This window comes from Tiliqua scincoides, chromosome 7 (genome assembly GCF_035046505.1).
Source record: "Tiliqua scincoides isolate rTilSci1 chromosome 7, rTilSci1.hap2, whole genome shotgun sequence".
NCBI lineage: Eukaryota > Metazoa > Chordata > Lepidosauria > Squamata > Scincidae > Tiliqua > Tiliqua scincoides.
The window spans coordinates 55603212-55629941 of record NC_089827.1 but is presented as its reverse complement, the minus strand read 5'-3'; the positions used below and the strand labels follow the sequence as shown (position 1 = coordinate 55629941).

Below are 26730 nucleotides of genomic sequence, written 5' to 3'. Positions count from 1 at the left end.
AAAATCAGCACATGAAGCTGCCTCATCTTTCCAACAAGTTAACAGCACAATTCTATTTGTGTATTCAGAAATACGTTGAATATTCAATGAGTCCGATTTCCATTCAAGTGTGAATAGGATTGCAGTTCAGGCTTGCTAAAGAGAAAACCAAGTCACCCACCCACCATGCACAAAGGAGGGGAAGAAAAGTGAGCCTCTATCCCAGAGGCCTTTGTTCTCACACCCATGCTTCAGTAGTGTGCAATATTTGCGATATAGCTACAGAACATTTGCAGCATAGGTCCTGCCTCATTATCCATTGACTTGGCATCCACTGATTTGACTCACCACTGATACCAATGCCCACCTTTAAATGCCTTGTAACAGGAAAAAAAAAGTCAAAATCCCATTTCCTACCTTCACATTGTTAACTGCATTGGTTCCAAGCTCCTTGGGGTTAAAGAATTCAGTCATTAGACGGGGTGAATAATGGAATAATCTCATTCCATTATTCACCCCATCTAGCGGTTGAATGCAGTATAGTGTCAATACTAATGCATTCTGAGGTGACAATGGAGGAGCAAGAAACCTGAAATGGGTCTTTAAAGCTATTTCTCCACTAATTTAGTATCCACTTTTTTTTTAATCCACCAAGGGTTCTGGAACAGAATCCCAGTGGATAGCGAGGCATGACCTGTACATGTAGTGGACATGAGAAAGCCTTTCTCTGACCAAAGCACTCACATACCATTTGCTGGCTTCCACACAACCATTTTTCACTCTTGTGTTGCCACGATGGTTGCCATCTATATTAATTTACACATTTCTACCTTACTTTCTCCAACGGTTTGTTTCAAGGGTTTATTATAAGTTTAATGGTATAAAATCAAATTTAATTCTTATAGCACAGCCAAGGAAAACATGAAAAATCCCAACATATCTAACAATAGTAATAAAAGCCAACAAAAAATATCCAGGAGTAGTATATGGAACCTCTATGTTAGTGTGACCCAGAGGAAAGAGGAAGTTTCAAAAGGTCGTAAACAATTAAGCCCATCACTCTTCTTCAGGGGCAACCGTCACAAGAGAAAGCTAATGTAATCTTACATGCTGTTTGATAAAGGAACTTAGATAGCATATGAAACTGTTTCTAGAGGAGGTTGACTAAAGTTGTAATCCTATGTATACTTACTTGGAAAAAGTCCCATTGAATTCAGACAGCTTTACTTCTGAGTAAGACTACTTAGGTTTGTGCTGCACATTGCCCCCCTGAAGAAGAGTACTAGAACTCAAAATGTGTTTGGCTTTAATAAGTAGCTTCTAGAGCCCTTTTGAGGACTCCTCTTTCCTTTGCTCTGATGCCTGTGCATTCCCTTCTTTCATTACCTGCAAGACACACACTGTCTCTTTCTCTTGTCCTCTCACTACTGTACTACCATTGGGATGTGGTCACCATTTGGGACTCTAACAGCAAAACTAGGACATGATGGGAAAAATCATAAGGTTTGCAAATTCTTGATATTTTCCCTTCATTTTCAGCTCAAGTTCATCTGCATTCAACCCTGCAAACATATTCCTGCCTCTGTTCAGGAGGACTTATTCTAAATCCAGAATAAGGCTTCATACATAGAAAACAGAATTATTCATTACATGGGAGGGGGGGAACCAGAAGAGATGCATTGTGATCAATGTCAACAGGCTTTGGAGTGGGTTTCACATCTTCCAAGCAACTATGTGAACAGCATAAATATTATCCATGTCTGAGGGGTCTCTCTCCCCACCCTTTTCTTCTGGCCAATGAGGCATGCAGGATTGCCTCTTCCTTATTCCAGGAGATGCTCTCATAGGCCACTATGCTGGATGTTGCAGGGCAGTGGTTCAATGAGGGCAGGAAGGAGAAATTAGAACTTCAGACCCATCCATATTCTGTTGCTGCTGTACACACACACAACCATACTTAAATAAATGTACTTTCTTCTCAAAGCAATACACATGGGATTCCCAGGTTATCTCCCATCCAGACCTAGACCAGACCTAGACCTGCTTAGCTTCAGCAAGACTGCTACATTATATGCCTGCGTATCAAGATCCGAGACTAGTTTAGTACAGATCTGGGTTTCCAGGGAACTGTAGTTCTTTAAAGGGCGCTGGTGATCTCAAATGGGATGCAGGTTTAACATACTCTGACTCTTGACACTTCTGGTCTAAAATGTCAATAGTATACTAGTTTTCAACTCAGATATGCTATGCAATAGAGCAGTAGTGTTCTATATCAAAGAATCACAGCCAATCATAGCTTTCAGTTTTTACCAAAAGTCCAGGCTACATGTGTGACCTCTGGTCTCCAGTTCTCAGCACCAAACTACAATCCCCAAGAATCTTTAGGGGAAACCCTCCATGATAGTGAAAGCAATACAAAATATATACACTACAGGTACAATGAGTAAATATATCCACAGTGGGAGATCATAAATGAGGTGTACTGTTCTTCATTTATATATTTTCTGTAGAAAGCTAGCCCCACTTTTATAACTATGTTACAGTGTACATAGTTTAAATAATGCTATTCAAGTTTTGCCTACAGATTCCAGATGTTATCTAAACCAGTTTTTAACCATGTCACCTGTTGCAGACACTTTATAAAAGGAGAAGGGACCATTCTGAATTAAAAGCAGCTTGCTTAATTTCACCCCCCCACAATTGAGAGCTACATTTTGGAAGAAATGTATTTGGAGTATACTCTTCAGACCCACTAAAATAAAAATGGTTTGCGATCTCTGTTGAGCATGCAGCCAATCTCCTTTCAGTGGTGTCTAATTAGATAATTCAGGAGAACACTAACGACAACTGCCATACGTAGAGAAATCAATACAGGTAAGCTATCACGTTCATTTAAGGCACCTCACAGATGGGAGGCAGAGGCAGTTACTTGACTTGCTCAGCAGTACATCTGCTGTAGCAAGTTATCTTCTCCACCCCCATCTGAAGCTTTGGTTACATTGCTCCATTTGGGAAAAAAAGGGTCAGTTTTTCTTCTTGTGTATTTGTAACCTGCCTAGAACTCCCCCCCCCCCACACACACACACTCACTCTTCCCCAGCAATGATCGAGAGCCACTAGCAGAGGGACCTGGGAATTCTGCCCCCAAATATCCCAAATTCATCAGCAAAGCCATTCAACTTCTGTTATCGGAGTGGGAGGGGCAAGCAAGCAGGGATAAGAAGGATAGATTTGCAAGAGACAAATACATGGAATTAGGCAGGGTCAAATACATTTCAAGATACTATTGAATACATTTTTATTCTGATAGAATATCTCAGGAGATAGTGAAGAACCAGTGGGGTGTAGCATTCAAGGCAGGTATATAGAAGAGGATCAGTAATGAAGAAGCATTCAGAAAGGGATCATATGGCTGAAGGCTACGTCACACATTACATAACTCCTGCGCTGAATGCATCTGTACATGCAGTATATGAAGCAATTTAAATAAATTTATATCCCACCTTTCCTTTGCCAAAGCAAATGCCCCAGGCGGCTTACAAGTATAAAACAGAGCTTACAAGACAAGAGACAAACTAATGAAATTGGTTGGGGTTGATCATTTCAACACATGATCTTGGCAAGGGCTTTCACACACACACGTGCACCACATTTACACACATATAGTCAGTGGCATACCTGGGTGGGGCAAGGGCGACAAATGCCTTGGGAGACAGGCTTGAGACTGGTGCTGCACCACCATCCAATCCCCCCACAGTGCCCCCTACAGCATTCAGTTGGCTGCCGATAGTATCAACACGCTGATCTGAGGGCCACCCCGGGTGCCTCCCCCCCAGAGAGAGCCAGGGACGCTAATGATCATGTAGCCCGGTGCCAAACTCAAAATGTTGCCCCAGAAGTGATGTCACAACCGGACGTGACGTCACGCCCGGGCTTTTTCAAAAGTGAAAAGGCATCTATCTGCTCCCTGGGGTCAAAGAAGATTTATAGCCCCCCCCCCCCGTACAAAATCAAATTAATTAAGTAAAACACTGTGTTGGGGTGAAGAGGGATGGTTATTCTTCTCTTGCTAAATATAAGGGGGCACCTCTTGAACAACAATCAGTCTCATAGGTCTGTTCTGAGTTAGGAAAACCCACTTTTTGTTCTAAGGCAATTGTGTTTTCATTTTCTAGTTAATTAGTCATAACTTTTGATATAATACAGATATTCCAATGGTGTTTATTCCATTGCATTCTACATTAAATTACCTTTCCAATGATATATAACATGATGGTATTAATCATATGTATCAAGATTTCCACAATTTTGGTCACTAGTGTGAAGCTCAGCTTGTTGCCCCCCTAAAGCTTGATGCCCAGTGCAACTGCTACCCCCTGCACCCCCTTAGCTATGCCATTGAGGGATGCCACACATGGCTGTGTCACGCAGAACACCTCCAGGGGGAGGAAGTGGGCATGGCATCCCTGGAGGTGTGGCCCTGGGCACCACAGTGGCTAGGAAAGCCACTGCATATCGTTATCACCACATTATCGTCTATGAAGCAGTGGCACATGATAGTTGCTTGCAGAAATATTGTTACATATTCAAGGGCTCTGACGGACCCAGAGATCAGTCGTCAATTTTTTTTCTCTGCTATCATGGAGGAAGAAGTTACCAAAAGGACAAATAGTCCAACTGCTGGATCCAGCCAGCCGCTATCCCTCACGCCCTCCAATCAGAAGCCAAGATTCTGTAGAACAAATCACTCCAGAAATGCTAAGAGGCTAATTCCGTCATGATCACTAAATCCAGACCAGGGTTTTTGGGTTGCACCTTACTGCCAAGAAAAGACTGCAGGTTTGCAAAGTTGCATGAAAAATATCTCCCTTGCGACACACCACAGTATTCTGGCACATTTGCTAGGAGCGTCTGCATCCCAGTTCAGCCTTTGCCACTGACACTATGGCCACAGGCATTTCCATTTTCCTGCCTCTGAGCAGAGTTCAATTCATAAGCCACTACTAGTGTCATGATTAAGGTGTGTTGCACGCTCAGCAGTAAAGGCAATGTCTGGAAGAGAAAAGATGCAGGTGCGCAGTTTGCCCAAGGCGCACACGTGGATGCACGTCATTCCTTTGCAGCTGCATTTTCGAGCAGAGGCTTGCTCTGTGTGCAGAATGGGGGTGGGTACTGTATAAGAACTACATGCCCATGCAATGCCTGCAGAAGGAGGCGGCTTGGGATGCCATCCATTTTCCCTCTACACCAGTGTTTCTCAAACTGTGGGTCGGGACCCACTAGGTGGGTCGCGAGCCAATTTCAGGTGGGTCCCCATTCATTTCAATATTTTAAATATATTAGACCTGATGCTACCATGGTATGTGACTGCATCTGGGGAAATGTGACAGACCTGTACTTATAACAAGCTACTGATTTTAATAATGATAGTAAATGGGATTTACTCCTGGGTGAGTGTGGGTAGGATTGCAGCCTAAGATTGTTATAAATTGATGCTTGATGATGTCACTTAGTCATGACATCACTTCCAGAGGGTCCTGACAGATTCTCGTTCTGAAAAATGGGTCCCGGTGCCAAGTTTGAGAACCACTGCTCTACACTAAACATGCAGACACACACACAGAATTAACCCTTTCTTTCAGTTTTTTCTGCCTCAGAGCTGGTTAATACCTGAAGAACAGAAAATGCTTCCCGATTCAAGCTTGCCAGTCACTCATGCATATCTCTTTCCAACCTTCTCTTGCACACCACATTATGTGGTCTCTTCCCCGACAAATCCAGACTAGTCAGAAGAAATACACCTGGTCATAGCATCTCTCATTCAGATACAGAAGCAACCAAATTAATGCGGTTTAACTACACTCTAGTACTTTTTAGCTTCGGGACAAAGTTCACTGTGCCATTCATAAACCATCTCCTGAGATCACTGGTCTCACTCGCTATGTATTTTAGGATTGCTACCCCATCAGGAAAGATTTTCAAATCTAGATTTTCAGATTTATGAGAGTTCATTTTCCTAGAGCAGTTACCAGATTTCCCTTAACTGGAGAAGCTCAGATTGAGTCAAGTATTCACTTCTATCAATAAATTACAGCCATCAGCAAAAAAAACCAAAACATAAAAAAGTGATATGGGTGTCAGCCCAAGATCTCCTGAAGTCCAAGCACACCAAATGCTGTCCCCCCCATTTCCCAATGATGTGCCAGCCTCTCTCCCTCCCACTCTCCACTATTCGAGTTCAGCATGTTCCTCCCCTCCCCTCTTCCTTTTCCGATCTAGGCAGTGGAAGGAGAGGGAAGAGCAGTGGAGGTGACAAAGATGGAGGGCCCCCCCCCAGCAATCTGCTGCCTGAGGTGGCTGCTTCAGTCGACCTCATGGATGGGCCAGCCCTGGAGAGATATCACCTTGTGGAACCTCTGTTCGCAATAGCCAGGCATTATTGTTAACAAAAATGAGAAATCAGCCAACAAAGTTGCCACAGTGGAAAAGCCTTTTCTCCCCAAACCTTTCCCAGTCAGTTATTAATAGGTACAGCAGCGTTTCCAGGCTAGGAATTAGCAACCTGAGCTGACCAGTCAGGTAATAATCTGGAGGGTCACACTGTACCTGGTGTTTCTTACTGGTGTTCAAATAAACATCTTGGCTGCTTGAGGGGCAGGCACTTGTCAAATGTGGACTGCCATCCAGCTGGTGCTGCAAAGGAATATATGTAATATATGAATTCAGATTGCTTCATTCAAAGAATAGAATTTTAAAAAACCATAGGAACAACCTGGCACCAAATCAGACCACTGGTTCAGCATCATCTATCTCTTGCACTGATGTGATGTGACTCTCCTAGGAATTCAGAGAGGAGATTTCCCTCAGCCCAGCCTGGAGATACGAGGGACTGAACATGGGACTTCCTGTGTGCAAACCATGAACTCTACCATGGAGCTGCAGGCCAGTTTCTAGCTCATACGATTGTGGAGTTTCCAAACTGACAAGAAGTTTCTGCTCCGAAACCAAAAGGCAATCTCTGACACAGATTCCAAGAGTAAGCAATGGCTTTCTCCAACCATTGATATGGTTGGAGAAAGCCATTGCTTACTTTTGGAATGTGTGCCGGAGATACCCTTTTGGTTTCAGAGCAGAAACTTCCCGTCAATTCGGAAACTCCACAAATTTTGGAACATTATGGTTTGCAGCTAGCAATTCTGAACTGTTTTAGCCATGGTCCAGTGAGCAGCAGCTAATCCAGATGGACTGGGAGTAAATGCCAACTGCCTTCCTTTGAAGGCGGTATATATATTCACATATTTTTTCCTGTAATCTGGGTATCTTGAATTGCAAGCATATCAAATTTCAAAGATCTAATTCATAAAGTTACAGCTCTGATATTCTTTGAATGATTCTTTGAAACTGCTTATTCAGACTTTGGCTGACCTTGCTCTGACCCAGGCAGTGCGACTGCTGATGTCCGATGCACCTCCTCATTGCTCATTTGCACACACCTCCAAATAAGCAGTAATGGTGAAGATGAGCCTGCAGTCACTGTTCCTCACCACCATGGCCATTTGCTTGTTCACCTACTTGCTCTAGGAAATGAGTGAGGGATCACTCAGGAAAAGAAAAAGCTGCTGCAGCTCTTCTCACTTCTCTCTCTGGGCAGTAGAGGGGACAGATCCAAACAGAGAGCAACCTACCACCTAGAGAGAGGGCTGGGGAGAAAACAGCTGCTGCTGCTTCTTCTCCTCACTCCCATTGCCACTGGCTCTCTTGATGAAGAGGGCACTTGAGCAGACAGCAATATCAAGAAGGAGCAACTGTGGGGTCACAGGGCAAGTGGTGTTCCCCCTGCTGGGGGTGAGAGCCAAGGATGCTGAACCTGGATGCTGGCACTGGGCTCCCACAGCTCAACACACCATCTTGCCTGTGATTCATGCTGGAATACTAACCTCATTTAAGGAGGTTAAAAAAAAAAATCACACCAATGCTTTTGATCTAAAGAGCATCTATTTCCAGATTTCCCAAGCATGCCATGAGACAAGGCATATGCCTAATTTCAGCATTCTAAATTTTTTTTGGAAGAACACTTATATTGTTGGTACCCCTGTGAATGAACGGGGCAGACCCAAGCAACCCTCTATATCATTGATTTTCAACCCTTTTCATCTAACCGCACACTGACAAGGTACTAAAATGGTCAAGGCACACCACCAGGTTTTTGACAATTGACAAGGCACACCATTGACAAGGCGCACACCATCTCCCATTGGCCCTATTAATAAATGACCTTCCCCCAAATTCCTGTGGCATACCTGTGGACCACTCACGGCACACCAGTGTGCCACGGCACAGTGCTTGAAAACGGCTGCTCTATATTATATAGAGCATGCACATAGGCACGTGCACTCTGTAGCCACATTTATTCCCATAGCAGATAATTGATTTCTTGGTGCAGGATGTGCCTTCCTCATCTAAGTTTTGGAAGAGCTCAACAGCAAGATATACTCAAGGCACCTTCCTTTGCAGAGATGTCAGGGGAAAAAAGGCAGGAAGGCACAAAAGCAATTTTGAAATGGCTTAGGGCAAAGCTCCCAGCTCACATTTCCACCCCTCAGGACTACTCACCTGGTGCAAGAGATTCTCATCATTGCTCATGTCCTTCTCCAATTGCTTCTCCCCCCTCGTGGGATCTGGACACTTTTCCTGGTTCTTCCATTCATCCCCTGCTGAGCTCCCTCGGTCTCTCCAGGTCCCTTCCAATGGCTGTTGCCCCAACTTTGTGGAATGCAAGTACCCCCCTTGGTTTATCCACTCCCTTTCCAAGGGCTGCATTGGATGCACATGGCACAAAAGCTCTTCTCGACTCTGCTGCCTCATCTCTGGTCTCCAAAAGAGATTAGTGGAGCTAGAGGGCTCTCCTTCACCAGTCCTCTTTGGCTCAGAAACTGGCAGACTTGCAGGATGCAAAGATTTGTCACCACCTTTCCAGTTACTCTCATTCCTAGGACCAAAAGGATTTGACTGCTCTTCTTTACTTGGCCAGTCACTGCCTATACTGGTCCGTTGATTCCTGGCAGGGGCCTCCCCTTGGCTTTTCCAACTGTTCCCTGAGTGTTGCTCAGGAAGGGCACAGCTCTTCCCCTGCTTTGGGCAGGAAAAACTACTTTCCATTGGCCTTCCAGGACTAGGTGAACGCCTGACTTCCCTGGAGCTGCTCCAACTGCTTTCTCGACATCTTCCTGGACTGAGGGCACGCGCAGTCTCTCTTTGGCATCCGAGACTAAATATAGCCCCAGCCTCCCCATGGCTTCTCAAGCCAATCTCCACATGCCTCCCTGGACTACAGGAGCGCCCACTCTCTCTTTGGCTTCCACCTGTACACCTTCCAGAACTAAACATACTACCAAGCTCTCCTCGGCTGGTCGAGCCAATTCCTGTGTGTCTCCCTGGGCTGACGGAGCGCCTGGCCTCCCCTTGGGGTTTCCAGCAATCCTCTGTGCGTCTTGGAGGACTAAGAGCCTGACCACCTTTTCCACTGGCTGCCATTTCCCTTCCTGGGCTGAGGGCACGCACAGCATCTCCACTGTCTCTTGTGTCCTTTCTTGGTTGCTCTCTTGTGTCCACTGGTAGCAAAGGTTTGCCCCGGGCCTTCCGGTCACTCTCTTTGTACCTTTCCAGTGGCTTGCCAGACTCTTGCAAACTCCTCCAATTGCTCACTTGCCCCTTGTCCAAGCTCTTTCCAGGACCAGCAACCTGCAAGGCATCCAGGCAGCTTCTCCATTTTGTGTCCACATTCTTTCCAGAGCTCTTGTGATGAGATGCCTCCAACTGGCTCTTTCTGCTGGTCTCCGGTTGCTTCCTGTGACTTCCCAGCTGAAGAGGAGCCCTCTCCTTCTCAACTCTGAGATGGTACACAGCCTCCTCCTGTTTCTTTCTATCCCTCTCCACTTGCTTGGGTGGTGGGACTACCGAGTGTTGAGGTACCCCTCTGCTCCTGCTCTCTCGCTCCGATCGCTGGGTGGGACTCCCTGAGTGCAAGGACTGGCCTTGACTTCTGCTACTCCTCTCAGATCGTTGCTCTGGTCTTCCCAAGCGCTGAGAGTCTCCTCTGCTTCTGCTGGGCTGTTCAGGCTCCCATGGGAGTCTCTTGTTCACCTGAGAAAAGAAACGGGGAGAGAGATGTCTGCTTTGCAAGTCCATCATAAACACTTGTTGAAGGGTCAAACAAGAGGCTACTAAAAGCACATGACTGGGGCCAACATCTTTATTTTTTCATTCAGTAGTACATGGATCCGGACCACAGTATGGGAGTTTTTTTAAAAAACCCTCTTTCCCTCCCATGGCCCTGATCTAGATCAGACCCTTCTTGCAGCTGTTATTTGCCCTTTTTCCAGGATACAGAGTAGTTGTAGGGGTGAGGGAGAGAAGATGAATTAGGATATGGCAGGGCAGAGCATTATACTGTACCCTCCTCCTCATGCCATTGGTTTGCATCCTGTTCTGGTTGTTTCCTGAATACAAACAAACTAGCCCACTAGTCCAAATCACATGCTTAATGTAACTTCCAGTTGACCCGTAGAGTCTTAGCTTGGCTATTAAAACTGCCTCAGACGGGAGCCATCTTGTTTGATCAGGCTTTGAGTCCTCCTGGGCATTTTGTTTCCCCTCAGATTGTCCACAGTTCTGTCAGTCAGATACCCTCTGTAGATCCTGACTCCTTGCTACATCTCAGTGAGCTGTGGCTCCTTGGCCTGCACTCACTCACATCTCTAACTCTGGGCAGGCTAATATATTTTAGTAAATGAAGCAGAAAATCCAGCAGCACCTCCTAGCAGCAGCAGCAGCAAAAAAAGTCAGAATAAAAACCACCAACTGATAGTAATTGTAATTTTCAGTGATGCTCAACCTCACTCCTTCTAATGGTCGGGATGAATGACCTACTCACATTTCCACCCACTAGGCTGAAGGCTACCCCCTTCTTCTGAGATCCCCATGTCTGGCCCTTCCATGGCTCCACACATCATTTGGGTCTCCATCTTCCTATCTGCTGTTTCCAAGTAGGGCCCAAGTAGGTTTCTATATTGCAGGACAAACTACACATTCTGTTAGTTGAGTGGGCACTACTTTTGCTTACTGCACAGAAGCTGGGGGGGCAGTTGGGATGAAACAGCAGCATGAAGGGAGGTGGTTTTAATCCTTTTTATTCCCATCATATTCCTGATCTGGACTGAACTCCCCCACAGATGTATTTGTCTAGAAAGAACGTTCCCATCAGGTTCAAGAGGAAATGAGAGGTTTCTCTTGGGTCAAATAGGAGCTCTGGGGATGGGCAGGAGCAGCAACCCAGAATGTGACCACAGGAGGTGAAAGGGGTAAAATTTCCCTTCTTCCCACACCACAATCCCAATTTGGATCATGCACTCTACCCGCGGTAGCTGTTAAATTGTTTATACTTTGCTTTTATTTATTTTCACTTTTTTATGCCACCCTTCCTCCAAGGAGATCAGGAGATTAGAAAACCTCCAGGTTTTCAGCTTCTGGCAAAATACTGGCAGGGAGGGAGACAGCTGCATAACAGAAGGCAGGAATTCTTCATGGGGGCAGTCACCAAGAAGGTGCCCCTCACACATCACTGCCAATTGAACCTCAGAGTGGCAGAATGTGTATAAGAGCTTCCCTTCGAGATCTTCATGTGCTTCAGTTATCTTTGCCCCAAACCGCATAGGGCTTTAAACACCAGCACCCTGAATACCAGGAAGATACTGGTAACCAGAGCAGCTGAAGCAACAATAGTAAGATGTGATCAGAGTCCTGCACCAGAGCAGCTGCATCTTGTACCAGCTGAAGTTTCCAAAGGGTCTTCAAGGGCAGCCCCAGGGAGAGCATGTTGCAGAATCTGATAGCAGATTGACTAAGGCATGAGTCACTATGGTCAGGTCCAATATCCACACACTTACAAGCCTATCTTTATAGCTATAGAAACTTTTTTCCTTTTGTGTTAAAAACATGGAAACCAGATACACAAAGGATGCCAAATTCTGCATTTGCAGGGGATTTCAAAATGCCTAGGGATAACTACGCACAAAAGCAAAACTGGATTAACTTGCCCCATTGGTCATCCTTAGGCCAAGGATCCCACCCTGGGCATATCAGTACTTCCTGTGCATATCAGTTTCCTGTGTACTTGCTGTTCCTTATGGCATCCCCATTCCCTTAAGACAGAGTATCTTCGACTTTTTAGAAGATTCACTGCCTACCATGTCCATTGATATGCAACAATATTTTATAACATTGCACTTGCCTAAAAATAAGAAGGATACGCACTAGCTGGAACCCAGGTACTGCCAGCTACTGACAGCAGCAAAAAAAAAAAGATACCTGGGCAGTGATAAAAGGGAGGCTCACCAAGCCATTTCAAGAGGCTTTTTAAGAGACTGGCGTGGCCAGAGGCTGCCAAGTCAGTCAAATGTGGGCCAGAAGGGGGCAGCAAAGCTGATGCCATGCAACGGAGTCCTTGAGCCAGGTGTCCATTCTGCAGGGAGTCAAACCCAAACCAGTTCAGAAAGGCTTTTTTTTGCCAATCAGAAGTAAACCCAGCTCAAAAATATCAGCCGAGATCCTTGGGAAGTGTGGGATTGGTGATGCTGAAGAGCTCGTAATATAGAGCATCTCAGCGCTAAAGTACACATTATGGTACAACAAAGGTGTAACGAAGCCCTTTGTGTGTATTTCCTAAATAGCATGCAGGGGGGGGGGGAAGAGGGGTGAATTGGTCCAAATGCCCAAATTGGGCAAAAATCACAGCAAGGATAGGGGAGCTTGAAATTTTTGCTCCAGCCAGGCTTCCTACCCTGATCAGTAAAAATAGGGTATTGAAGCGCCCTGGACTTCCTTATTCAATTGAAGATTGTGTTTTACTAAAAAGTTCAGGGAGGGGGCCAAGATTGGGATGGGAACCAAAGCAGAAGCAAAGAGGTAAAGACCCCTATGACCCTGGCAGTACTGAATCATTCACCCGCCCCACCCCCTGTGCTGATTGGGGGGTGGGGTGGGAAAAAACACAAAGGGCCATGTTACGTATTCATTGCTATCCTTTAGGCCAGGTCTGCACATGCAGGAGAAGGCACCTGGAAGGTGGACCAAGAGCAAGAACAGCCTGCCTCTTGGCTGTCTTGAATCTGAACCAGAACTGGAACTTGAACCCCTAAATGCAAAAAGTGGCAGCCAGTTCAAAAATCAGACGTTTGACTTCCAATTGGACAAGAAGTGTTTGATTTTCCAGTTATTTTTATCCTGTTGTATGTATTCTGTTTAGAAAATCCTTTTTTAAAAAAAAAAACAACAACTTTCAGAAACTTAAAGAGAAGGTATTTTTCCTCAGGTTAAATTGTTATTGTATTCATTTTACAGGGGTACGTTGCAAGCAAGAGAGTTGAATGCATCTTCCCCAGAAGATTATCTAAACCTGTTCTAAGTGTCTGAACCCCTTTTTAAAAAAGTTTATGAACTGGAGGCGGGTTAAGAGATATCAATAAGCCCAAGCCCAGATTTTTAATATTTTCACTCCCTGCCATTCAGTTCAGAGACAACCTGGACTCGGCACTCACTTCTTTGCGCAGAGTGGGACTAGATTTCCGCCTGACTAGCCGCCCTTCCTTGGCCAGCTTCAGCGACTTACTGTCCAGTCGCTCTAGGAGGCCCTCCTCCAGGGCTTGGAATGCCCCCAGAGTCTCCGACTTCCTAAAAGCCAAACAAAAAGACAGTTGTTGGGGCAATCTGGATCTCCACAAACACTCCAGAGAACTTGCTCATCCATGTAGCCCACTTCTCGGGTCTTGGGAGTTTCACCGACTTGTGTGTACAATGAACAACCTGAACATAGGTTACAAGGAGCTCAAGTGAACATTTCTTGTGGAATGTGCATGGCGTTACTTGCCTTGGGAAACTGCAGACAAAAGCTTCTTCCCCACTGCATGCCCATTCAAGCTCACATGTGCAGCTGTCATGGGTCTCCACACAAGGTGCATGGTATTTCCCACATGGAAATGCCTTTGTTCGGGACAGTTATCCTAGCCCTGGTGCCAGTCTCAGACACAAACATGGCAAAGCAAAGCATGCACCTTTCCGTGCCACGCTGTCTTTCACCTCACCTGCGCTCATGCCCAAATATCCGTTCCACCTCTGCCCGACCAGGACTACGGGTGCGGGAGCTGCTGCGCTCTTTCTCAAATGTCTGCCGGTGGTTGAGCCGCTTGGGCTTGGGCAGGTCAGCCAACACCGTGTACTCTTGCCTCATCAGCCCGTGCCGACTTTCGCCGCCGCCGCCACTTGTACGCCAACTCAAGTCCGAGTCTGCAGAACTGATGGAGGAGGGGGGCCACCCACCTGTCCTTGTAGCCTCACCATGGGCAGGCATGATGCTGCGGCCAGCCTGGGAAGGGGAAGCAGCCCGGCTTGGTTCGGACTTCCGTCGCTCCAGAGAGAAATAGCCATTCTCCGGTGGATGCTTCTTCCTGCTGTCCCCATGGTCTTGGCTCACGGTCTTAGATTCTGAAAGGGAAAGAAGGCAAGATATGGGAGCCATTTTTCTCATGCTCAAGGCGTGTGTGCACACATGTTGAGGAGGACACAGAGCAAGAGAAGCCCAGAGGTCTCTACAGATCAGGAGTAGACAGTGTAATCGTTACAGGTAATGCTGCAGCTGATACAGAGCCTCCCTTTAGCTTTGGTGGGGCTTCCTCACTACTAATTTATGTGAAACAACAATGCAACAATTCCCCATAAGATGGTCAGCTCAATCCACCTGGCAGGGTAGGAGGGAAAGGGGTGACCAATTTGTGTGCGGGTGCAAAGGGGGGGAAGAAAACACCTCTGCAAGTTGCTGGAAAGAGCTATTGAGCGATTAGAGGGAAGCTGGCTTGGAGGACTGGTCTCTGTTGGAGGACTGGACTCTCTACACTGGGATTCCAATAGTCAGAGGATGGTGTTTCAGTGCCCAATGCAGTCACCTCCCCCCCCCCCCAAGGTTTCCCTTGTTTCTTTCTTGTTATCACCTGGCATCCAAGCTTAGTCTCCATGCTTGTCCCAATGTTTAAGCCATTTCTGCCCAACATTGCATATACGCAACAGGGATCAAATGTGTACACCTGTGGGCTGGGTAGAAATTGATTAATTGCATTCTCTTTTTGTCTTTTGTCTCCTCAAATCCTATTTAAAAAAACTCAAAGTTCCCTGAAAGCCTAAAATTGTGGAGTAGAGCCAATTATGCAAATATATGCATTTTTATTTAATCAAGGCTCAGGATTTTGGATCCTTGGTTCAGTACTGAAGATGCAGAAAAAGGAGTGTTTTCCCCAAATAACAGGTTCAGAGAAAGATCCAAGGAGTGTGTGGAGTGCTGATGGTGGAAGGAATAGTTGAAATATACCTGCTTTCGAACTATTCCAAGGCTCTGTTTTTCCACAAGATCTAGAAGGTGCCATCTCAGCCCACCGGGGCCTATCAGAATGCGTTTTTCCCTGTTGTGCCTCTCGCTTCTGGGCTGCAGAGTACATCATGTTGTCTGTGTCAGATCCCCAAATGCTGTCAAGGAGCCTGGTCATTTCCCAGCCCTAAGAAAGACGTTTGCATCATGCCACTGAGAACTGAACGACATGTCACGTTAAGCCTGTCAGAGTGGCTTAAACAGGAAGTGCCTCTTTTCTGACAAAAAGTAGCAAAATGGGGGGGGGGGGAGAATGTGGATCAGGATGGCAACACTGAATACTGGGGGGGGGGGGCCGTACTGCTTTCTAGTGATCATCACACTCCAAAGTGGCTATTTGGAGGAACTGGTCACTTTGGGAGGAGGCAATATTCAACAGAAAAATGGTACAGTGGGAACATATTAATTAGTTCCACCCCATTCCACAATCCCAGCCCAGACTGGTTCCTCTGCAACCACTTTTTGACAACAACAAGGAGAGCTACATTCCGCTTTAAGAATCTCTCTTACCAACAGCGCTAATGTGTCCTGTGCCCCTGAAAAGCCCCGCAGAGAAGCATATGCACTGTAGGCTACCCAAGCACACATTGTATGCAAACAACAGGAGGCTCCATCGGATGTCACAAAACATGTAAGGCTCAAACCCTGGAAGCTCTACTGAAGGGACCAGAACTTTAAAAAAGATTCTCCTCAAAAGGAGGAAAATACTGTGCAAGAACCCTCTGCAATCGTCTGAAGAACCTCAAAGCAATGGCCTGGGAATATCAAGCTGCTATGAGACTAGTTCACGTACACACAAACAGCCGTCTCACCCTGCTAAGCGCAGCACTGACATCTGTCTCAAAGTCGGCAACGGGGCTGGTGTCATGACAGACTCCGCTTTCTTCAGCTTCTTCTTTGGTTTCTTCTTCGACTCTGCTGCTAAGCTGGGTGTATTCCAAGCTTTCCTGAAAGCTGTGGGGCAGATGAAAAGTAAAAAACCCCCCAAAAAGAACACAGATTGGGTAAGAGCGCTAAGCAAAGACCTTATTCATTGCAAGGAGCTGTTGATAAGGCTCAGACTCACCCAAGTGCCTGAGGAAAAGTGGCCAACAGCAAGAGTGGCCTTCACCATTCTTGCCTCAGAAACAAGGCAGAGGACTGCATATGCTTCAGGACAACAACAAAGAAGTGGGTGGCAGAACTTCCTCAGCCAGTGCGTGAACCCTCCCCTACAGCCCAGCAACAACTGGGGCAGATAAAGGGAGCTTTTCCCTAGCATAGCCCTGTGGCCCTAGGCAGTCTCCAGGAATACTACTCCTACGAATTTTTGTAGCACTCCACTCTGTGGCACTTCACCAGGGCCAACCTACCCATGGCGAATATCCACATATTACAGTCAGATATGAGGCGAGGGGTCAAAGCCAGTGACTTGCCTAAAGACAAATGCAATGCAATCGTATGAACCGCCTACTGAGAACTAAGTCCTATTCAATTCAGTGGGACTTGGTCCCATGGAAATGGATTTAGAATTGTAGCCCTAGTGAGTCCATGGCCTCTACATTAGATTGGCTCAGAGCAAATCCCAGCTCATCCTCACATGCCACCCACACTCAGTTATACAGGGTCCATGATCCACCTGATGGAGCAAGGACTTGCATCCTCTCTCTTGCTTACCTTTGGGGTACTTACCTCTCAGTTTGCTCCTCAGAGTCCACACATTCATAGACCTCGCACTGGGGCACTAAGATGCACAAGCGAGCTTGCGTATCACAAGGAATTGGTACGTTGGTGCCATCCCCACAATCAGGAGTTTTCAGTGCATGTTTCTCTGGTGCCTGTGAGATGGAGATGAGAGTCCACAGAAAACGTAATAATGGCAACTCATTGCTTTTTTTCTGCAATCCCTGGGAGACACAAAGAAGTCCCCAGTTCTCTCTCCCGCCTTGCCCCCCTGCCCCCGGCAGGATGAAGCATCCTGTCACATTGAAAACACGCATGTTCCTTTCTGGACAGAAATTGGTTCAGGGGAAGCCATTGGCGTACCCCTTTTTGTGCCTCTTGCTACAGGGCATAATGGAAGGTGCCCCTCCTTTCTTTCATTGTTTGTAAGAAGCAAGGCTGGTCCACCCATGAGGTTCTGGCCCACCTACTCCTCCTCTTCTACCCTATCTCCTTCCTTTCCCAATCTAGGGAGTGGGGGGGAGAGAGAGGCTGGTACATCATCAGGTAATGGGGCATTGAATTTGGCATGCCATCTCAGGTGTCAGGAGGTCTCGGGCCAGCCCTGGTTAGAGGTCGTTTTGTTGAGCGGGTTCATAAAAAACTCTATCAAGATGATTATTTCAAAATGAACAGGTGACACCAATATAAGATCAAACTGGTTCTAGTAGCTGCCCCGTCTGGATATATTTCACTCCAGCTCAAGCCCATCTCCAGAGGTCTTGCAACTCCCCCTCATTCAAGTTTGAGCAATACATGGACACCTTAGCAGAGGCTTCTCAATTGTGACATTCCTGAGCTACATCTGCTTAGTCAGATCCTTCAGGAGGGCCATAAAACAACACAAAAGTTCTTGTTGTTCAAACAAGCATTTGGGTTACAGCTTGCAGGGACCTGCTATTTCAAAAGGTTGGGTTTTTGTTTTGCTTCATGTTGCTATTCATGTCAATAGGGCAAGTTTTAGAATTTTTTTCCATTTTATACTGCAAGTATTGTTTTTTTATTTGTGTTGCAAATTATGATAAAATGCCAGTTAAAAAGCAAGTTATACATTCTGAAGGTGGTTTTTTTCCACCTTTTGCAGAGGCTGACACAGAATCTTCCCCAGATCCTATTGGGGCATGCGTATATGCACAACTTAGCCATCCAGAGATAGCCTGGAAGTATCATAAGTTTGAGCAAGTGTGGAAAGAAGTCATTTAAACCACAGAGCTCATTTCTTGCTCTAACTGCAGAAAATCTCAAAAGCTGGCACAGTGAGCTTTCCTAAATAAAACTTTTTGAGCTTCTCTATTGGTTTCGTTGAACAATGTATTAATCTTAAAGTAAGATCAATATAAACTTCTAGAGGGCCTGGATCAAAATGCTTGCAAAACAAAAGTATAAATAGCAGGTTATCTGACAGCTGATCTCTAGCAATCAACAGCAGGCATAGGAGAGAGGACCTCCTGCATTGCATTAAGTGGGTGGTGTACAGGGTGGGTGCATGTTTTGACTTGACACTTCTCCTGGACCAACCAGCAGCACACAGTGGAAGCAGATTGTGACTCCCTTAGCAACTGGCTATATGTCCTCATGGAATCTTCCCTTGCTCTGTAACACCCCCAATAAAGTATCCCTTCCTCATTTTTGACTGTAGGACATGATCATCACTTGGAAGGCGGGAGCTAATTAGAAGAGATATCCAATACAGAAGGCCCTGCCTTTTTGCGGAAAGTTGAGCAAGAGAACCATCCTCCTACCTGTAGGTATAGGACTCAAGACCCACCCACTCAGCCCCACAGCAATGTAGGCAAGCACTCTGGGTGGATCTGACCGAAGCACAGGATGGCTGAATCATATACCAGGAAGCACTGCTCATTGCCTGCACTCCACTCTTTGGGGAAGGGGACTAACAAGGTTCCCCAGGCAACAGAAGATTCTCCCCCTGCTCAGATGCAGAGTAGAACCTCAAACCTGCCTGTCCCTTTAAGAGCTTCTCATTTCCCTAGCATGCTAGATCCTTCCCCTCCCGCCTTCACCCCAGCCCAGTTACCTTAGCAGGTTATGATCACCAAAGGGAGGGTCCCTAGCAGGCTGGCTGTCAGCACCACTTCCCCTCCATTGTCCTGCTCAAGCTGCAATTCCCTCCGAAGGGAGGGCTCTGAGCAGGGCACAGGTGAGCAGGACGAAATTCTAGAGGGCCTGGACTGGGGAGAGAGGGAACCTCATGACTATTTCATAATCCTGGGCTGATCTAACCTAGCCAACAATGAACAACACGAAACCTTTTGTTAACAGGACACCAGCTGGCACCCCACAGGGAGGGATGGAGTTTTACACCTGCCCAGACAGAAGAGGTGGGCCAGGAGCAGAGAAGTGAGTCACCCTGGCCTTTTCATCCTGCATTGAAAGGTGGACGGCTGTTAGAGTAGAGTAATGTTCATCGGGCACCGAGATGCCCAGGAGGACTACTTCTCCTTACTGGGCATGGAAACTCAGGACAACAGAACTGAAAGCATCATTCGCCAATGCAAAAGTGGGGTCCACATATCTACACTGGAAATTCTAGTCCCGATTCATTGCCACAGCTTCCTTCCTTTCTCAGATCCTAGGATGTGTAGCACCAGGAGCAGGCTGGAGACCTCCATTCACAGCAGAATTTGCAGGGAATGAGATACAAGCTTACTTAAACCTGTCATTAAGAGAAAGGCTTCAAAACAGGAAATGCCTCTCTAAAATGCATTTCAAAAAAAGCAGGAGAAAGAATCTGGATCAGGTCCATGGCTGGTGGGAAGAGGGTTGTTAAGCACCTTCCTCCTGTGCTGTTTTTTGCTAAAAGCCACAACCCCCTCCTCAAAATAGCCAGGGATCCTAAAAATGGCTTTACGCTGCAAATATCCTATTTCCTTAAGAAAATTCCAAGCCACTCTTCAGACAATTCTCTAAAGGCCGCGTGTACAATAAAAATAAACACAGCACCACAAAACTGTAACCAGCAGCAGCAGCTTTTTTTTCTCCATAGTCCAATTTGTCCAATAAATTGGACAAGCAGCAGCAGCTTTGAGGGCAAACCGAGGGATTTTTTTCTGCAGGAAAACAGCCCAGAGGGAAAATGTACTCCCCCCTCTCCCTGCAGTCCTGCTCCAGGTCCCCACAGTTGGTTTTGACAAAAGAGCAACACATTCTATTTTTGGCCTGTCTCTTAATGATGGACTTAATACAATGCCCAGTTTGGCCCAAGCCTATAATGCAGTTCAGGAATATACCCATCATCAAGCACTGAGCATGTCTGAAAGCTCCACACACACACACACACACACACACACACACACCCCCAATGTACTCTCAAAGCCACCCCTGACCCCAGGCTGACATCTTTTGTCTGTAGTGACTGCATTTCAAATCACAGGAGGGATCTCTCCCCAGGCACTGCACTCATGGTGAGTCAGGGGAGGTGCTTTCAGAGTTTTCAGCAGTGGCGCTTTCAGGGGAACTCTTGTGAACTCTGTACTTGGGTAAAACTTCTGTGATTGCCGAACACCTGAACATGGCTAATGAAATTGATCACATTTGTTCCTTAGATGCAGCCTTGGCTCAAGTTAAAAGCAAGATGCACCTAACCACAATCAGTTCAGTCTTCTGACTTCCTGCTCAAACTGCACAAAGTGATTGACAAGAGCCAGGGCTGGCCCATCCATGAGGCTAACTGAAGCGGTAGCCTCAGAGAGCAGTTTGGTGGTGGTGGGGGACCTATCCCTGTCTACCTCCTTGCCTCCACTTTTCCTCCTTCTCCTTCCATTCTCTGGATCAGAAAAGGAAGAGGGGGACAGAGAGGAAGAGGAAATATGGAAGGATGGAACATGCTGAGCTAGAACACTGGAGAGTTGGCGCAGAGGCTAGCACATCACTGGGAAAGGGGGGCAGTGTTTGGATATGCATCAGGAAGCCTTGGAACAACCTTGACAAGGCCTTGTATTTAAGGAAGCAGGATCTCTCTCACACACACACACACACACACACACACACACACACACACCCCCAAGGACTTCAATACTGTAGTTTCACTTTCTTAAAAAAAACTCATATTCTAGCAGTAAACAACTGTTCAATAAATTCTGGTTGACCCTATATCAGTTATGAGCATCTCCAAAAAATCAAATCCTGAAACCAGAAGGTGGTTTCATGAATTAAAGAAGCTTCTTCTCTGCCCTCTTGAGCAGAAACAATTGGCTAGAGCAGTGTTTCTCAAACTGTGGGTTGGGACCCACTAGGTGGTTGCGAGCCAATTTCAGCCAATTCATTTCAATATTTTATTTTTAATATATTAGACTTGATGTTACATGGCATGTGACTGCATTTGGGGAAATGTTACAAACCTGTCCTTTTAACAAGCTACTCTGTAAATGCTTTTAATAATTATAGTAAATAGGACTTAATCTTGGGTAGGGTTGCAGCCTAGGATTGTTAAATAGTTTTCCTGCTTGATGATGTCACTTCTGGTCATGACATCACTTCCGGTGGGTCCCGACAGATTCTCATTCTAAAAAGTGAGTCCCGGTGCTAAATATGTGAGAACCACTGGGCTAGAGAGTATTAATAAGGTGATACTGATACCCTTACTCACTGCAAGATAGCAACTCTGACTTTCTCCCTTCCTATAAGTCAGAAACTCAAGCAATACAGGGAAGAAACACATCAGGAAGAACCAAAGGTAGTGTCACTTTTAAGAGAGGGCAAGTGTGAGGAAGTCCCCCCCCCCCATACACTACCCTCAGTGCACAAATTCTTCAGTTCATTATTTTGTCTCTAACTCTTCTCCTCCACTGCAAAGTTGGCTTCTTGGGTCCTGTCCCCTCTCCCCAACTTTTGGATTTTAGAAGGTAAGCTCCTTGTGACAAAAACTCTAAGCCACCCTGCACATAGTTACTGTATACCTAAAATAGTAATGGGAAAGTTTCACCAGCGGAATTGCTGCCCATCATTTAAGCTGTTAATCAAGACAGAGCAGTTGTCCTTTAACAAAAAGAGAGACCAACACCTATTCTGTGCAACAGCCATCAAGACTTCATTTGCAGTTTTGTTTTTTTTAACACCTCCTGCCAGGACCCTTACTATCTCATTATCACATTATCTAGCACTCCCTGTGGCCTCTCTCAAAGTCCACATTCACAAATAGCACTCAAGGGTCTGGTCTGCAGGATTTCTTTTTTGCATGTCAGCAGAGAAAACTATTGCTTCCCTGTAAGGAAGGCTCAGATTACAGGACTCCCCCACATGGGAAGTCCTAAAGTAGGAAAACAGGAAAGGTCAGATCCATTGTCTCAGGTATGCCATCTACCACATAAGGAATGGCCCACTTTCTACATCAGGGCAGCTGCAGAAAAACTGGATTTGCTGACATTTTCCTATCACAGGGGTGAGAAAAGTTGCACCTGCCAAAATTCCCCCTTCTATATAAAGGTAGAAGAGTCCCAATATTTGATGTTCAGCCCTTTTAGCTCAATGATTAGAGCCTTGATTGCAGCATACAGGTAAGTAAAAGCCAAAGTAACTCCAATGAGAAAAGAACCTCATGCAATTGATGGGGGGAGACAGCAAGTGTGAACAAATCCAGCAATTCACAAATGATGGACTAGGTGCCAATGCCACCAGTGAATTGGGGAAGCCTTACATGGAACTGCAGTATGAGCCTGCTGACAGCCTGAGTGTTAGGGACAATACAGCACAAGGAGCTATGGGAGAGGGCTGAAGTCAGGAAGAGAGGATGGAGGATAGAAGCTTGCTCACAGACACCCTGCACAAGCCTGTGGCAGAGGGAGATCTCAGTAGTTCTTCCAGACCAGTGGCATAGCTAAGGGGGTGTAGGGGTAGCAACTGCACTGGGCAACAAGCTTTGGAGGGGGCAACAACCTGAGCTTGACACTAGTGGCCAAAATTGTGAAAAACTTGGTATTTTTGAATACCTCCATTGTGTTATATATCATTTTATGCAGAATGCAATGAAACAGACCACATCAAAATATCTCTATTCCATCAAAAGTTATAGCCAAATAACCAGAAAATAGAAACACAACTGCATTATGTAACAAAAACTGGATTTTCTTAACTCAAAGCTGACCAATGAGACTGATTGTTCTGAGGGCCAACTAGGTGTTATGATATAGTAGAGAACCAATAAGGTGTTGATATGGGGGAGTGTGGGGGGAGGCGGCAGAGCAAGGGGAGGAGGAGGATTTTCCTCCATTTTCAGTCTTTTAAAAAAGCCAGGCACGACATCACTTCCGGGGCATCATTTTGATCTCAGCACCGGGTTGCACAATCATTAGCTACACCACTGTTCCAGACCAAACACACATTCTCCTGTTCAGGCACACTGGTGATCCCCCTGAAAGAGGCAATACCCCTTCTGTGGCAGCACCAGTCCGTTGGAGTCACCTGTACTACAAAGCTTACATGCTAGCTTAGTCATTAATCTCTGTGGCTCCCCAAAAGTGTAACAGCTAGGAAATGCAACACTCCCATCACAACAGAACCACATACTGCAATAAGGATTTGTTCCACTGTTGTGGTGCAGTTCAGCTAGGTCAATGAATCTTCCCACAGCACCGCTTTGACATCCCATCCTTGAAGACTGCCCTGCCCTGCCCCACACCCACACAAAGCATGTCACAGCCACTGCCTGCCATCAATATTCTCAAGGTTTGGAAATAATCATTTCAGTCCTGAGCAGTAGGAAAACCGCATCTTGGTTATCATCCCTTCCCCCTAGAAGTCTCCAGTTGTTTCACATCCTGTGGGTACCCCCCTCCACCAAACACCACCCTGCTGCTGCTGCTCATGAAATGCTCATAGCCCCCCCCCCATGTCACATGATAAGCTCACCTGGTAACCAAGCTGATGAGCACCAACTGCTCGGAAACAATTCTGGCACCGGTTCTTGGCAAAGACATTGGCCTCAAACTTCTCACAGAGTACATTTTCAACCATTTCTGACATGGTCCATGCAGGGAAGGAAAGAGCTCTCAGGCATGCAGTTTTAAAGGATTCGCTGCAGGGGAGGGGAAAAGCAGCCACAAAAGGATAAGATAAGACTCATCAGGACTCTCCGTTTCCTCTCATTCTAATCAGAGAGAGAGAGAGAGAACGCTTCAGACAGCCTGGCATTAACTGGCATCGGTCCAGAATGTCTTGCTCTCCAGTTGTGATCAGAGGAGGCATCTTCAGAGCAGCAGTATCAATGTCTGTGGCTAAGAAAGACATGACACCAGCCCTGGGCAACACACCCCACAGGTAGACTGTCAGGTTAAAATATACTTACCACATACAGTGGTCCATTTGTATGTAGCATGACTGTGCCAGCAACAGCTGCATTGCCACCTTGGCTATTATTACTGCTACTATTGATGTTTTATATCCTGTCTTTCTCTAAAGCAGGGGTGGGCAAACTTTCAACTTTAGGGACCCTACAATTGTGTAGGGGAGATAATGTCAGCAGATGCAGCTTGCCATCTGTGAGATGATGAGCTGCACCTGCTGAAATTCCCTCTTCTATAACAATTGTTAAAGGTCCAGGATCCCTAAATCTGAAAGTTTGCCCACCCCTTCTCTAAAGCACTCAATGGCAGCAAACATGGCTTATCCCCTTTTATCCTCACAACAGCCCTGTGAGGGAGGTTAAGTTGAAAGATTGTGTGCACAATCCTATCCCCGAGGAGGCCTCTGTCATCGAGTAAGTGTCATAGCTGAGGAGGGATTTGAACCCAGGTCTTTAAGTCCAGCACACTAACCACTATACCCCTCCCCCCATTATCAATTTTTGAAACAGTAACAGTGCATAAAAATGTGTAAACATTTTATATAGTAAGTGCATTTAAACTTTTAAGTGTATTTAAAGTACTAAAGTCCTGGTTGCTGTATCTCTTGCAAGAATGTTGGATCGTATAGGGCATAGTCCGATCCAGCAAGACACCTCTTGTTTCCACAAGAACACATGCTCATGGTTACCCAACACAGACTGAACAGCTAAGGCCTAATGGAGTTAAATGATTCAATAAATGCACTTTTTCTCTACAAATTTAAGAGTGCATTATTAGCAGGATATAGGGATTGTAGGATTGTGTTTTGTTTTTAAAAAAACAAGCCACATAAGATTTAGGTCAGCCAACCATTGGTGGAGAAGCAGCATATTTAAAACATCTGATGCCCCTAAACTGAAAGCACTTCATCACACCACACATGATGAAGCCCTAAAACTTTCTGCCACAAGCTGTAGTAGTGGTTAATCACTCAGATGAATTTAAAAAGGGAATTGGACAAATTCATGGAGGGCAAGACAATCAATGACTACTTGTCATGGTGGCTCTATGGAACCTCCAAGTTCAGAGGCAGTATACCTTTGAATCAGTTTCTGGGGAGCCACAGCAGGAGAGGGTTATTGCCTTCATGCCCCACCTGTGCTCTTTCCAAAGGCATCTAGATGTAAGAAGTAGAATGTTGGACTTTTGGTCTCATCTAGAGAGACTCTTATCTTCACCCCAAACTGAACAATGGAGGAGAGTCCTTCACCTTGTCTTTGGCTAGCCTTGGATTGATAGAGGGAACACATTAATAATGTCACACTAGTTTGCTGGACATATATACTTGAGCAAGGACTTTTCTAACATTAAGATACCAGCTCTGCTAGCCTGGAGATCATCACAAGAACACAGATGGTAGCAGAGCAGGTGTCCTGCCTCTTTCCAAAGAAGTGTCTTACCTCTTCTCAAAGGACCTCAACTGGGTATTTTTAAAATTCAATTCTCTGCTGCACATGGGTGTTATACAAGCCCAGGGCCTTCATTTCAAAATTATTAGCACTTCCAGCACACAGAGACCATCATTGCCTTTATCCTTGCAATAGTTATGCGAGATAGGTCATTACAATGTCTGTTTGACAGATACTGGAGATGATGAGGACTAGGATCAAACAGGAGGAAAGATTTGGTAGAGGGAAAAAAATGTATTTATTTATAGGAGCACATGCTGGGTCACCAGACTGGGAACAGGAAGGCAGCAAAGCAGCAATCAATGAGTGTTTCCATAAGCACATGGTCTGGATTAAAAGCCAGTGGTATTTGCCCCTACTTTTAACCTATTTGTACAGGAGGACAAAAGTAAGGATCGACCAAGTCAGAACATGCCTAGCTTGAAATAACCATGGAACATAACAATTTCTCTCTCTGCAATCTAACAAACAATACTAGTGTCCCACCCCCAGCTATTTCACACACTTTAATTTCTCTTCATACAGCTCTTTTGTGTTATAAACCACCTTTTCACTTGGAACACATCCCTGTAGTCTTCTCCCATTTGGGCATATTTTAACAGGCTAAGGTAGGGGTGAGCAAACTTTCAGCTTGAGGGATCCTGGACCTTTAACAATTGAGCAGGAGAGAGAATTTCAGCAGGTGCAACTTGTCATCTGTGAGATAACAAGCTGCACCTGCTGAAATTCCCTCTTCTATTGTTAAAGGTCCAGGATCCCTAAAGCTGAAAACTTGTCCACTCCTGGGCTAAGGACCAAATCCTATTCAACTTTCCAGGGCTGGTGCAGCTGT

General features: G+C 45.8%; 1 protein-coding gene across 1 annotated transcript in view; it reads right to left on the bottom strand.

Annotated features, from left to right (window-relative positions):
* Nucleotides 1–24130, bottom strand: part of TRIOBP (TRIO and F-actin binding protein) — a 60501-nt gene extending 36371 nt beyond the window's left edge. Inside the window, exons 1-10 of the mRNA XM_066634272.1 lie at nt 24017–24130; nt 17123–17268; nt 16264–16405; nt 15395–15578; nt 14118–14517; nt 13571–13707; nt 13158–13162; nt 9299–10122; nt 8593–9202; nt 6586–6672 (exon numbers count right to left, since the gene is read on the bottom strand). Coding sequence (XP_066490369.1) covers nt 6586–6672; nt 8593–9202; nt 9299–10122; nt 13158–13162; nt 13571–13707; nt 14118–14517; nt 15395–15578; nt 16264–16405; nt 17123–17268; nt 24017–24130 — 2649 coding nt within the window. The remainder of the gene's footprint in view (nt 1–6585; nt 6673–8592; nt 9203–9298; nt 10123–13157; nt 13163–13570; nt 13708–14117; nt 14518–15394; nt 15579–16263; nt 16406–17122; nt 17269–24016) is intronic.
* Between the last annotated feature and the right edge of the window lie 2600 nt (nt 24131–26730).